We start from the raw sequence: 14,598 nt of genomic DNA, 5'->3' as shown, positions 1-14,598 counted from the left end.
TCAGCATCCACATGTTTTGTAAAAGCCAAAAAGCCAAGGGTTTGATATAATGATTAGTGCGAGCTGATCTAAGTGTATTCCCTCCAGAAGGAAACAGTCTCACCTTTAAGGGCCCCTTCCTGGGTCAGTGTTGATCCAGTCAATAAACAGTTATTGGAGTCAGGGATTCTGTGTTTGCTGAGCTCATCTGAGCGGCTTCATGAACGCTGGTGCTGTCCTAGAGTAGGCAGTGGAATATACAGTCTGGGGCAGAAAGGGTGGTGCTGAGGTTGCTTCAGTTGGCAGCTGTGCAGACTTCTGTCTGTGTAAACTGATTACGGAACCTCCCCAGTTCCCCAAATCTGCCCTTGTGTGTCTTTCCACAATCACCTGAGCCTGGCTGGAATTCAGGCTTCTGCTTATGCTTGGCTGTGTGTTCCTGTCCATCCTTGTGCTGGCGTAAACCTTTGGGAGTCCCTTGGAGGACTGATAGGGCTGGAAACCAAGCTAGTAAAAATAAATATTTAGCTGTACAAATGCTAGTGTTGGCACAAAAGAAGTATTGGGAGTAGGTGGCCAGGGTCAGAACAGGTCCTACCAGCCCTAGCCTGCACCATGCCATAGTCAAGTGATAACAGCCCCATCCTTAAGGATGTGGTCCAACAGAAGCTTGAATTGAAGTCTAGGCTGTTATGGTCCTCTTCCTTTCTTCCCAAGTAGTGTCTATGTTGCGTGAATGCACAGTGATCCAGATGGGGAATAGATCTGGCTTTCAGCTTCTTTACTGAGCTGGTTGTTGGCTGGATCCACCTCCTGGGTGAACTTTTTCTGTATCATGTCAGCAGTAACACTAGTGCAAGGGCAGGGGAGGAGCTCCAGGCTGAGGTGGGAGGACAGGAGGGAGCGCAGCGTAAGCAGCTGTGAAATACTGCTTCTGGCTTTCTGAAGCTTCTTCATCTCCGTGGCTTTCAGGACGTGCATTTTTCATTACAGACATCTGATGAAGTATCCCTGCTAGCTCATTTGTTTGATGGTGTTTCTTTTTTTAGTCTCACATTCTAAAAAATGACTGTATTCTGCTTTATGTTCTGGTGCTGAGAGACTAGGATTCAAGCATCCTGAGAGATGTAATAAATGCGCAGCTTGCTCATGCCTCTGACGCACTGGCTGTTACCATACAATTTACCATTGCATAGCACAGAGTTACAGGAGTGCTTTCTGTAAACAAGCTACTTTTGGGTACTGGAAGTAGTTTAGCTTGGCAGCTTGGAGTTATCTTGTGCTTACGTATTTGCCATATTTATCCATGAAGTTCCTCAGATGGACCTTTAGGAGGAGGCTGGGCTGTGCTTCTGTTTTCTTAGGGAATCACATAGAACTCTTAACATAGCTACACCACTGCTTGCTGCAAATTGCGCCCCAAAGTGATCATTTCCTTGCTTTCAGAGCTGTGACTTGTGGTCCCTGGGTGTCATTATTTACGTGATGCTGTGTGGATACCCTCCGTTTTACTCCAAACACCACAGTCGGACAATTCCAAAGGACATGCGGAAAAAGATCATGACAGGAAGTTTTGAATTTCCAGAGGAAGAGTGGAGCCAGATCTCAGAAATGGCGAAAGACATTGTGCGAAAGTGAGTCAGTTGAGGAAAATGTTGTATTGCTCTTTGCTTATATTAAGAAATTGGAAAACCACTTGAAAGTGTATTATCACAAAGGGCTTATTTTTCCAAAGGCGGGGGGAATTGTCTGCAGCACATACAGCTGAAAAATTTTCTATTGTATTCAGCACAAATGAAGTCTGGTAAATTTTTTTTTTCCTCCCCAACTGTTGTGTTCAATTTTTGATATCTCCTGTCTCCGAAGTTGCTAGAGTGCATTGTGCATTCAGCCTTTAAGGGGAACGGGTACACTACCTTGCTCCAGAACAATATAGACGACTGGCTGCCACATCTGCAAGTGCTCTCTAGGCACGTAGCTCCTGTGATAATGTTTAAACTCCTGTTGAAATCGGGGGACATTTAGGTGGCATAATAGGATCTGGTAGATCTGTCCCTTAAAACCCTGTGCACATAATACAAAGTCTAACAGGAGTCAAAAGAGAGGCATGGAAGGGGAGGTTAAGATCTGTCACAAGGTGTCAGACTATGAGATAAGGTTTTGCATTGATATTTTATTCTAAATGCTAATGGAAACTGTTTTTTATGCAATGCACATCTCAGTTGCAAATGTTTCAAGGACTGTGATCCCATGGTCCTGTTTGAAAGCAAGAATGTGGCACTGATTAGGTCTTGACCTCACTTATTTTTTAAAACGTGAGAGGGACTTACTGCCTTTGCTTGTATCACCAGAGAAACTTGAAGGATAAAAGCAACATAAAATAGAAGAAAATCAATTGGTTAAATAATTTTAAACTGTCATTGTCTCTCCTGACATACTGTAAAATTTCCGAGGGTTTAACATTGTTTGGAAAGGGTGCTGTGACCTGTTTATAGCAGTGCAGGAGAGCCCACAACTTTTTGCCAAATAAACTGCAGATTATGTTGCAGTGAAACTTCTGTTAATACCGAGGTCAACTCTTTATTCTCACTCAGAAGCTCCACAGTCAATAGGTTTCATTGTCTTTTAAAATGGCCATGAAACTCAGCTCACAGAATGTTGTTACTTGGATTCAGTTCACTTCACTTAATTCTCTCACTAACGTTATCAGGACTCCCTTTCCTGCTTGTCTTTTCCAGCCAGTGAGGCTGAATCTGTGTTTATGGTGCAGGAATACATTTAGACTTTATATAATTCTGGATAAGTTTACATTTTATTTATGTAGACTGCTATTCATGTGGAGTCTTGCTTCTGGAGGTCATATTTGGCATTCAAGCAGCTGCTTCCTTTCAAGCATGTTGAGCTGATTTCTGACCTCAAGCTTTATGAGCTGGAGTGCTTCATAATAGGTTAGGACTTTGAAAACCTATGGAAAAGGAATGCATGTGTCTTGGGTCTTGTATCAAAACTGAACTTACGACCTGTTTGGCAGCATGGCCTTGCAAGTGAAATTTATGAGCTAGCCTGTGGTCCTGCTGACATTTTGTAAAAGTTATTTCCACTTTCTTGGTACATTAAACAATTCTGCTTTGCAGCCAGGAAGCTGATTTAGAGTGTTGTCTAAGAAAGCATGACAAACTCATCAAGTCATTCTGTTTCTAATTTAGACTCTTGGGATAACTCGTCAGCACTCTGTGTGAAATTTTACTTTTTTTATTAAACAGTTGTGATTATCATGAGAACAGGAGTTTATCTGCAAAATGTCTTTCCAGGGTTTCATTCTAGTAAAATATAATTCCATGAGTTTTCAGAGATCTCGGAGTAAAGTTCCTTCTTACTTTGAGGTGCTGTAGCCTGCCAAAGTGTCCGTTACTTGAGGCTTTTGGAGGCGGAGAAAAGCTAAGAAGTTGCATGGTGAAATCAGTTAATTCAGCATACAGGTTTCCAACTTTGAAACTTTGCCTTACTTCACCACACCCAGAGTCCTTGGTATGAGTATAGACTATTATGTGGATGAGCTCTAGATGTGCATTTGCAGAGAGTGTCAGTCTGGATAATTTCCATTTCATCTGGAAGATAACTTCCCATCTGGGAGAATGTGAATATAAAGTTCAGTAGTACACAGGTATTACTAAAATGGCCTTCAGCACCTTTCTTTTACACTGAGTTGCAGAATATAACTGAATGAGCTGTGATAGTGTTAAAATATCACCACAGCAATGGTCAATGAAGCTGGTAGGTCAGTCTGCTTTGGGGTCAGCTTAGTGTTGTAGTTGTTAGGAGGAGTTTCTTTTTTGGCCCCTTTAATGCTTAGAGTTTAAGTGCTCTGATTCCAGACAGAGCAGCACATTGTAAATGAGCAAAGACCTCTTTATGGACTGATTGATTCCTCTCCTAGGCTGCTGAAGGTCAAACCTGAGGAACGGCTGACCATTGAAGGTGTGCTGGACCATCCCTGGCTCAACTCCACCGAAGCACTTGATAACATCCTACCCTCTGCCCAGCTGATGATGGACAAGGTCTAAACAACATTTTACTTTATCAGAATGATCCACAGGAGACCTGGGTAGCTCTTGGATGGTTTGAGTGTTTTCTTTCACATGGTGTTATGCAGATAAAGAGCTCCCCTTCTGTCTTTATGAGAGCCTAAGATCTTTGTAAGAAAATGGAGACAGTTCCATTTGAAATTTGGGCTAGGAGAAGATGCTCCGAGATAGGCAGTAAAGAGCAGCCATGCGCTAACAAGTAGAGAACAGAGTGTGGCAGTAAACATGCCTGATGACTCTTCTGTCTTTTCTCATTTTTCCCCATGTTTTGTACCTGACTACAGCTATGCCCCCATTAATTAGGAGCAAATGAATAGCCCTTCTTGCTTCCTTTAAACTCTGCTCAAAGAGGAGTTCAGTCAGCACTCTTAAGGTTGTGGACATGAGAAGTAGAGATGATCCTTTGTCCTATCCATCCCCTGTGAGGTCGGGATATGTTGTCCCGCAGTCAATGACTGTAGTTCTAATCATGTCTTGCGTAATGCAAACCTGATTTTCATTATGCATCTCTGAAACAAATAGAATTTTGGTACATATATATATTTTTTTTTTTTTTTTTTTTTGTCCATGGGTAACATTGTCCATATATTGTCCTTTAATTCACACAGAAGCTAATTAAAACATCGAGTGCAACTCCTTTTCATTCCAGGCAATGGTTGCAGGGATACAACAGGCTCATGCAGAACAGCTTGCAAACATGAGAATCCAAGACCTCAAAGTCAGTCTCAAACCCCTTCACTCCGTCAACAACCCAATCCTGCGCAAAAGGAAATTACTGGGGTAACTCTCTAAAGCTGTTTTTGAAAGATCAAAGTGTAGGCAGCTGTGATGCCTGGAGAATGATTTTAAGCATGTTACAGGTTCATTCAACTCTAACAATGCTCCTGAATTTCTGATTTGGTTGACGCACTCTTCATGCTGAAGTGGGTAGTTGGAGTCAAGTAATACTTGCCCAATATGGTGTGTCTTCCAAGATATGCCAGTGAGGGCAGGAAGGAGATTGGATAGTGTTATTGTATTACACAGGTAGTGGAACAGATCCCTTATGAGAAGATGAGTCACATGTTGAGTAAGGTAAGGCAAACTGGGAGAAAGAATTCCAAGATTTTTTTCTGATCCTGACATTTATTTACTGAAAAAGTCAGGCAATCTCTCTCTCTTTGTTTGAGTTACCTATCTGAAAAATAATGAGATAATGCATTTTAGGATTACACTTACGTGAATTAATTTAAAGGAATATTTATTTTTTTTCTTCATATTTAAAGTGGCCTTATAATATAGGACGTTGTTATAATTAATGCTAAATCTAGCTCCCCGTCCTAGCTTTTCAGAGAGTGAAAGAGAGCCTTATACTGGTGCAGTTATGCAACGAGTAACGGACTTGAGTTGCATTCAAATTGTAATTTTCCTCCTTGTTCTTTTGCAGCACTAAGCCAAAGGATGGTGTCTATATCCATGACCCTGAGAATGGAAGTAACGATTCCAACGTGGCTCTGGAAAAGCTCAGAGATGTGATTGCTCAGTGCATTCTACCACAGGCTGGTAAAGGTTGCCACTTTTAAGAAAGTTACATTCTTAAACATGACAAGACACTGACTTTTTACTGTGCCTCAAGTTCACTCTGTGTCAGTGGTGAGGAAAGATAAACAAAACTCCTGTTGTCTTAGTCTGAAGAGGAAAGTGTTGTCTGTGGACTATAATTTTGGTGCATGCATAATTTTAGTGTCAACAGTGACATGCAGAGCTGTTAAAGTAACTTTCAAACAGGAGCGTCTGCTTTCAAACTGATTTCCTGGTTTGCGTGAGGCAAGGAAGAATAACTGCATGTACTGTTTCCTGAACCTCTGAATGTTGCTGTGAGGCAGAATGACAAACCTCCTGTTTATCTTTGTTCACCTAAATAGGAGAGAATGAAGATGAGAAGCTGAATGAAGTGATGCAGGAGGCGTGGAAGTATAATCGAGAGTGTAAGTTGCTGCGAGACACTCTTCAGAGCTTCAGCTGGAATGGTGAGGAATTCCTTCTCTTCCATGGAGGATGGTGCTAATACTGGGTGAAAGAGCAGTGACCTTCTTGTATGGAAATAACAAATTTCTTGAATTTGTGCCAAACTGATTTAGGTTTTGGCACTGTTTCAGTCCTTCTGCTGGCATGGGTGTTCTAGAAATGAGGTTGAAAGTTCTGCTTTAAAATTTCTATTTGAGGTTCAGGGTAGAGTTTTCAAAGGCACCAAGTCATTTAGGAACATAACAGCACAAATGGATCATCACTTCAGAAACAGCTTTAGCTGTTTTGAGCTGGTTTCCTTCCAGCTGTTTATCGCATTCTTTCTGCTGGAGACTACTGCCCTCATCTATGTCTGCACAAGATCTCTTCTGCTCAGTTTGGGAAGGAAACAGAATTAAACTAGGGCAGCTGCCTTGGAAGTGTTCAGATGGCTCCTTGACAAAACAGAGTGGCAGAGGTGTCAGCCCCCAGGAGCAGATGCTGATGAATATGAGGCGACCAGGGGTGTCAGCCAGGTTCACAAGGCTTGGTCGTGCCTCTTCCCTCATTTTGTTTTGGTTGGTTGGTTTTAATTTAGGTTTTTAAGTGCTCAGTTTTTTCAGTGGAACTAGACATCATAATTCATTTTGGTTCCCTTGCAGATGTCCTAAGTTTCTGTGTGAAGCATTGTTTTGTGTTCAGTTAGTGTATAACTGCAGCCATGCTTGCTTTCCTCCTTGTGCCTAGCACCAGCTGACTACCTGTTCTTTTCCTTTCAGGCAGAGGATTCACAGATAAAGTGGATCGACTAAAACTGGCAGAAATAGTAAAACAAGTTATCGAAGAGCAGACAAACTCCCATGACTCTCAATAGCTGGAGCTTCTTAATCTTATTTTTTTTACCATTTAAGATTTATTCCTTAACTGTAAAAAGTATTTTTATGTAAATTAATAAATCATAATTATTTCATTAAATTTCCATACTGCTTGAAAATGCTGTATAGTTGTAGATACAAAAAAATCATTGGTACTGTAATATTTTTTTAAAACTCAGTTCCTTGAGGTATATATGATCACTTATGTACTGTTAATCATGAGTCCCCCAGACGGGGCAAATTATATTGTTAAAGACCATTCTTTTTCTTAATAACCAGTTGCAGAAGCTGCCTTCCATCTGCTATACATACAGCCAGCTGCAATGACTATGTATGTGAACAAGACAGCCACAGTTTCTCAACACCCTGCTCAGTAAGTACTTGAAGCAAGTGCTGTGAAACACAAACTTCATAGCTACCCTTTGCGCCTAAATTCTGAGTCTTTATGTAGAGGCAACTAAATAGCCTTCTGTTTCGCTACATGACCCAAGAGCCATGCTTGGCCTTGCCAAGGGCACCTGAGTCCATATGCTTGCTGTATTTTTCAGTTCTGATCAGTAGCCCTCTTTTTTTCTTCTTCCTCATCTTCCTTGGACCTTCTTTAAGGCTTAGCCCTCTTTTTTTTTTTCTTTTTTTTTTTTCTTTTTTTTTCCCCCTTCTTCCCCATCTTTCTCAGACCTTTTTTAAGGCTGAATAGGCCATTCAACATAAGACTCCTCTTCTTGTCATATTGTTCAACAGCAGAATAGAAGAATGTTCTAGTTACTTATGTACAAGTTATTTTTATTTTCATGGTGGGATCTTCTACGGACAAAAGTAAGTGCGGTTTATTTGCTTCATCCCCACCTCAGAAGTTGTGTGTGTTCCACCCATTCTTTCCTTTCTAGAAGATCCAACACTTGGTGTCAAACTTGTCCTCTTGTTTGAAAGAGATCATCCTAGCAAGGGTCATAGTGCTGCTGTGTGAATCCACCGGTGATCCTTCTCTTGTGTCACGCTTTGGAGTCCAAGCTCCCCATCTCTTTGATGCCTTTGAGCTCCTCCTGGGGGAGCAACAGATGCAGGGCTGCTCCTTGACACGTCCTTGTGCTGCCTGGACCATGAGGCTGCCCAGGGCAGATTCTTACACTAGTCTGGAACATTGGCTCCAAAAGCTGCTTTTTTAATCTTAATTAAACAAACAAAGGAAAAGAATCTGTACATATTTCTAGTTTTCTACCTTCTGATGCTTTTCTTTCTTTTGAGACCGGTCGAAGGCTTTTTATAGAGATATTTTGGTACTAAACCTGTGCAGACGTTGAATGAGTTTGGTCTGCAGACTGAAGTGCCAATTCAGGGCTATTAGTAATGACTCTTGAACATTATTGTTATATTTCATAGCTCATTAATTTTGGGTTTACATTTACAAACCTGAGCCATGAATCTCCCAATTTACTCTTATGGCAGTCCAGCCTTGTTCTTTTTTGTCTCTTTTCTATACCAAACTTCCTTGCAACCTTTAGCTTAGATGGCAAACCCAGTGTCTGACTCTTTCTATAAAACTTTGTAAACAGTGACTTAGTTTTTCTACATGAAGGAGATAGATACTTCATTTCCCATTCTTTGTCAGCACCTTGTCAGCTTTCTTTTAATCCTGTTGACAGTTTTCCAATGCCTGATTTATTGCAGAGTAAGAACCACAGTCCCTACTTAACCATCACTTTCTCTGATGGAAACAGGGAGTTTTTTTGTAAGCCAGAATTGTACCTCTGACACTACATGGAATATTTGTGCACTGACAGGTATCAATGACAACTGTAGAGAATTTGCAAGCAACGAGAGTATTTGTCATGTCTTGGTTATATCAGCAAGTTTGCAGGCCCTATTATATGCATTTCTGTCCTTGCCCTAAATTCTAGGTTATGTCAACATCCACACAATCTTTAAATGTAATAGATCATTTCCTTTTTAACTTGAAATCCATGGTTTTTTTCTGTGAAATCTCATTGTACTGGAACTTCTAAGTATGGCAAATAGAGAAATAAACAAGGAAATCACCTTTCTTTGAATGGGAGTGCAAAAAATTCCCTACAAAAGCGCTTTGCAACTCTCCCCTCCGAGGAGGAAAATACTCGGGCAGTTTCTTGGGAGCCAGAAGTTGTTAGCAGAAAAATGGATCAAACTGTAGCAACTCTTTATGGTCAATGCACAGTGCACCCAGCAGAGACTACTGCCATGCCACAGCCTGATACCATCCAAGCACCTTGTGAGCAACACGGGGTGTAACACACTGGGACCTATTTTTTCTCCGTCAGGTTCTCTAAGTGTTAAAGATGACAGTGGCAAGGCTTGTACGCTATTTTGTAATGGTCTGTAGGAAATGGCTTCAGCCTGTTTCTGCAGTACTGGTGTGTGTTTGGTACAGTGGGCAGCACCTTGGGGTGTGAGAGCAACTGCTGCTTGCCGACATCCAAGGCAGCTCAGAAATAAGCAGAGAAGATGGGATCTGACTGTGCATTAGAGGGTCCCTCCTCTCATGGTCCCTTAACTTACACAACAGAATAATTTCAAGCTGCTCATAGTGAGGTGGGTACGTTTGCGACTGACTGTGAAGTGTGTTTTGGTATCTGGAGGGAAGCCAAATTTCTAAGGGCTTTTGTGATAAGGAACTGCTTTTTATGGATTTACTATAGATTTTATTGTCTGTGATAAATAAGAATGGCCTGATGTAAAATGGAGGTAGGAAGGGAGAGATAAAGAAACCACAATTTGAAGATTCAAGGTCAAATGGTTTTATTTCTGTGAGAAAGTTAATTTTTTTCCTCTTTAAAAAGTTATGGTTTAGATTTCAAAATTAAATACACTTTAATGGATTCATTTACATATTTTAAAGTAGTATTTTACTTTCTCCTTCCTCTGTTTTTATATTTTTCAGTTGACATAAATGCAAGATACCTTGTCTTGATTATGGAAGGTTTTACTTGGTAATAGATCTACTGATACTTTATAGCAGACTGTGAATATTGTAAATATCTTGAGGTGGAAGGGTTGTGCGGGATCAAAGAAGACATTCTTTGTACAAACACTAAAAGGATATGGGAAAGCTCTGCAGGTTTTGGGTTTTTTTTTTAGAATTTTATTTAAGAGAAAAATCTGAAATCATTTGACCTTTTCAAAATTTTATGTATATCTGACTTCTCCTGTGACTTGATTATTTTAAACTATATATATATATATATATATATATATATATATATAAAAGTTAGAAGAACTTGACTAGGCAAAAGAGTTTTCAATTGGAAATAGCAACATGTCAGAGTTTTGCTGTCATTACTTCAGGTTTTTCTTTTGGAAATCTGAGTCTGTCCTCATATGCCATGTTTAACTTCTGTGTATTAAAATGTTTCCATTTCTCCTTTTCAGTGTTACCTGTAATATGTTAGTTTATTTTGGATCAGTATTATATTGTAAATATTACGCGTTGGTGTATATAAATGATTTTACTAAACTTAAAAGTTCCTGGCTGCTTTTGTTTGGTTCCCAAGTGCTCGTGGTACAGAAGGGAGGAAGGACAGCTGTGGCCTGGAGGTAACAGCAGTGTGCTTCTGCTGCCACCCCCGAACTTGTCCTGCCATGCTCAGTCCTCCGTCCCACCTGCCATACAAATGTGAATAAGCGCTTTGCTTTATATTTTGCAGGAGTGCCGTGAGGCTTTGAGACGAAAGAATGACTGACAGGATAGGCTGGATAAAGCCCTAGAAAATCTTGTGCTCTGCCTGGCAACATAACCTGAAATTGCCTGTTTTAAATGCTGCTTTCCATTAGACGGCAGCAGTACATGCCCAGTGCTACCGCTTAACCCCTCAAGGTCTATAGGATTTTTTCTTGTAGCTGTGACTTTGGGCAGTCAGGGAAGTGAGGGATGCATTGTTCTGTGTTCAGTGATATTTCCCCTGTCAGGTATAACAGCTCCTCCATTCTGCCAAGTGTGTTCTTTGGGGCAGGAGCTAGGAACCATTTTTGGGGGGATGACGATCTTTGCAGGGTGCCTTTGCTGAGGCTGGCTGAAGTGGGAGCCCTGCAGGGACTTGTGGTAGGACCAGCGACTTGGGAGACACCAGGAGATGAGAAACGGGTCGGCCTTTGTTCAGGCTGGCAGTGCACTTTGCCAGGGAGCACTGGAGTGCTTCTCACCTCTTAGGCAGTCAGCCCTTCTGAACACAGACTAGTGCCATCAAGCATGGCACTTTGCTTTCTGGCTCTGGAAATATTTTTATTCTCCTCAAGGGTGGTTTGCCTGGCTTGTTGACAGCACCCAGATAGACCCTTGTCACCTGAGCATTTCAGAACAAAAGTGGCACTGAAAAGAGGCAGTGGGACAGCTGTGAGTGCTAGTGTGCCCCAGGCCACTTTCTTTGTAAGAGTTAACATCCATCTGCTTGGTACCTTTTGAGGAGTTAATAGTGTGTTGGATAGTGAGTGGCTGTCAGAGCATCCATAGCATTGGGAAGGGAAGTGACAGAACAATTTCCAAGCATCCTGGGAGTATTTAAGGCAGCCAAACCAGCTGCAAGTGCCCTATAGAAGTGGCACAAGAAAAGACTCTCCCTTACTCATAGAAGGCTGTGTGGCCCAAAGAATGCCTCTCCCTTTCCATCAAGAAAACTCCCCTGGAATAGTTAAAACATTCAGTGATACATGCTCAGCTGAGTGAGGAGCCCTGCAAGGATATCTGTCAACAGACACTGAAGGCTCTTACTGCTGCAGCTGAAGGTCCCATTAGCAACCAAATCATTGTTTCCTGGTAATCTTCTATTGCTTTCCACTTATGAATGCTTAATCCCCTTTTAAACAAATTGCTGTAGCAGTGCTGGCTCATCAGGCTCTCAGCAAATGGGGTCAGCCCAAGTAGGGTGCAGCAGGCTTTTAGCGATGAGATAGGGTGTATTTAATGCACTGCTTGCTCCGGGCTCTGCCAGTTCCCAGGGCACGGGTCCCATTCTCCCCATGGAATGTTTGTGTTTGAAGTGGGGCTGGAGAAACGGTTGCCCCTTGGGCCCTTCTGTTCCAGCCCCAAGAGCAGCTCTGCCCTGGTTTCCCACCCTGTACCAGGTCTTTCCCTGTGCTGCTTTGCTCTGTTGCAGTTGGATGGCAGGCTGGCTGGCTCCTGGCGTGTCCTACCTCCCCATTGGACAGGTAGGTGAGGAAGAGCTAAGAATGGATGAAGGGAGCAGGCAGCTTGAACCTGGCTGCAGACTGAGTGGGGAGAAGAGAACAAAACCCTGAGGGAAGGTGTCCTGGGGGTGAGAAGGGATATTTGCTGCTGAGTTAAAGGCAGCTTTTCTGATGTCTCATCATCCATGTTTTCCTCTCTTTCCTCCAGCCTGGGAGGCAGTGAACATGGCCTCAAGCCAGACACAGCCAAGCTGTGCCCCAACGGGTAGAGGTGTTCTTCTCCTCGGACTGGGCTTCTCCTTCCTGCTCCAAGGGCTCCTGCTGCCCTGCACAGACTGCAGCCCCCAGCCTTCTTGGGGCTACACAGCCTACGAGATAGTCATTCCAAGGAAACTTGGCCCCAAGGCAGGGAAAGCCAGCCAGGACCAAGTGTCCTATGTCATCAGCATTCAGGGGGTTAATTACACAATTCACCTCAGGCAGAAAGACTTTGTAATAAAAAAATTCCCCATATTCACTCGTGACTCCCAAGGGGAAATTGTGGCTGAACAGCCCCATGTGCCAGCAGATTGCTATTACCACGGCTATGTGGAAGGCATCCTGGACTCTGCAGTGACTCTGACTACCTGCTCTGGGCTCAGAGGACTGCTACAGATTGGAAACTCAAGCTACAGCATCGAGCCCCTGGCAGCTTCCACCATGGCTGAGCATCTTCTGTTGCAGAGGGAGAAAGCGGTTCCTGGAACGGTGATGTACAAAATTCCCAATGAAGGTGGACAATTTCCAGGTCCCAGTACAGCAACAGGGAAGTTCCAGCTCCAAAGGCATACGCGGTATTTGGAGCTCCTTGTTGTGGTGGACAAGGAAGGTTTTGATGCTTTTGGCAGAAGTATAACTAATGTGACACTGGAAGTTATTGAAATAATCAATCTGGTGGATGGACTGTTTTACTCTTTCCGCCTTCGTGTCTTGATAACTGCACTAGAGGTTTGGGTGGAGAAGAACCCAATCAGTGTTACCAAAAACATAACACAGGTCCTTCACCATTTTAATCTTTGGCAGAAGCAGCAAAGGCTTACATATGCCATGCATGACGTGGGGTGTCTATTTGCCTCTATGGACTTTGATCATGGTACGAGAGCATTGCACATGGGTGGCAAATCCAACTTTGCCAGTGCATGTGATAGAAAACGTGCCTCTGCTGTTGTATCATTTGCAAAACGGCCTTACATGGACACTGCTGTCCATGTCGCTCGTGTGTTAGGGTATGTCCTTGGCATGGAGCAAGATGACAGATACTGCAGATGTGGAAACACCTCTAAATGCATCATGAGTGCACAAGGCACAGTGAACTACCAATTCAGCAACTGCAGCAAAAAGCACTATTTTGATTTTATAGTATCAGGGCAAGGATTCTGCCTTAATAATGCCCCGGAATTGATAATGACGTTTGCACTGCAGCGCTGTGGGAATGGTGTCCTGGAGGTTGGGGAGGAGTGTGACTGTGGCTCGGAAACGCAGTGTAAATTGGATCGTTGTTGTGACAATACCTGTCAAAAAAAAAAAGGAGCCATTTGCACTTCTGGAGGCTGCTGCAAGAATTGCAGACCTCTTCCTGAAGGAGAACTGTGTAGGGAGAGTTCTGATCTGTGTGATTTGCCTGAGTATTGCAACGGGACATCCGAGCACTGCCCAGCAGATGTGGCCAAGCAAGATGGGACTGTGTGCACTGAGGATGGGTACTGTTATTCAGGCAAATGCCAATCTCGCACATTACAGTGTATGAGTATCTTTGGCAAGGAAGCAAAGCCTGCTCCACTACCATGTTTCCAGGAGGTGAACATGAAAGGCGATCGGTTTGGCAATTGCTGGGGAGATGGGGCAGATGTCAACTTTCAGAAATGTAAGCTAGAAAATGTCCTGTGTGGGAGGGTGCAGTGTACGAACGTTAGACGTCTACCTCAGCTGGAAGATCACACAACCATCATTCAAACCCCGGTGGGTGGTACCTGGTGTTGGGGTACAGACTACCACTTGGGTGTGGACATCCTGGATGCTGGAGTCATTAAGGACGGCATGCGGTGCGGTGAGAAGAAGATCTGCATTAATCGAACGTGTGTCCCTGAGGAGAAGTACTTGACATCCCGCTGTTCTGCCAAGAGAACATGCAGAGGAAAAGGTGTCTGCAACACTAGAGGTAACTGCCACTGTGACAACGGCTGGGCACCTCCCTACTGCCAGTTTATTGGCTTTGGAGGCAGTGTTGACAGTGGGCCTGCGCCGGTCACTAAAAAGGGGCTTTTTAAGTTCCTCATCGGCATGACTGTAATAACTGTTGCTGTTCTGGCGCTCGCAGCACTTGTCATTGTGCACGTGAGAATGCTCAGAGTTACCCAAGCATTAAACATAATTGTTGGATGCTTTTGGGCTACGGAACGGGCTCCTGAGGAGGATGTGAAGGACCAGGTGGAAGAAGATGGCTCAAAATCAGCTGAGAGTCAAAAATCCCCTGTGTAGGA

At 43.1% G+C, this 14,598-nt stretch overlaps 2 protein-coding genes across 7 annotated transcripts in view; both read left to right on the top strand.

The window, feature by feature from the left end:
• Nucleotides 1-10,678, top strand: part of MAPKAPK5 (MAPK activated protein kinase 5) — a 27,373-nt gene extending 16,695 nt beyond the window's left edge. For 2 of the 6 annotated variants that reach the window (XM_075041226.1, XM_075041223.1), the window contains exons 9-14: nt 1,426-1,613; nt 3,917-4,037; nt 4,714-4,844; nt 5,491-5,612; nt 5,969-6,073; nt 6,830-10,678. In XM_075041226.1, the coding sequence (XP_074897327.1) occupies nt 1,426-1,613; nt 3,917-4,037; nt 4,714-4,844; nt 5,491-5,612; nt 5,969-6,073; nt 6,830-6,924 (762 nt within the window). In that variant the 3' untranslated portion in view covers nt 6,925-10,678. The remainder of the gene's footprint in view (nt 1-1,425; nt 1,614-3,916; nt 4,038-4,713; nt 4,845-5,490; nt 5,613-5,968; nt 6,074-6,829) is intronic. The other 4 variants (XM_075041227.1, XM_075041230.1, XM_075041229.1 and 1 more) reach the window with 2 other exon arrangements.
• LOC142037155 (disintegrin and metalloproteinase domain-containing protein 21-like) lies at nt 7,214-14,598 on the top strand. Its single transcript, XM_075041222.1, has 2 exons — nt 7,214-7,298; nt 12,288-14,598. Exon 2 carries the CDS (start codon nt 12,305-12,307, stop codon nt 14,594-14,596), a length of 2,292 nt encoding a protein of 763 aa, XP_074897323.1. The 5' UTR covers nt 7,214-7,298; nt 12,288-12,304; the 3' UTR covers nt 14,597-14,598.

Source organism: Buteo buteo, chromosome 11 (assembly GCF_964188355.1).
Source record: "Buteo buteo chromosome 11, bButBut1.hap1.1, whole genome shotgun sequence".
In the NCBI taxonomy this organism is placed as follows: domain Eukaryota; kingdom Metazoa; phylum Chordata; class Aves; order Accipitriformes; family Accipitridae; genus Buteo; species Buteo buteo.
Note: the sequence above shows the minus strand (reverse complement) of the source record. Positions and strands in the feature narration are given on the sequence as shown.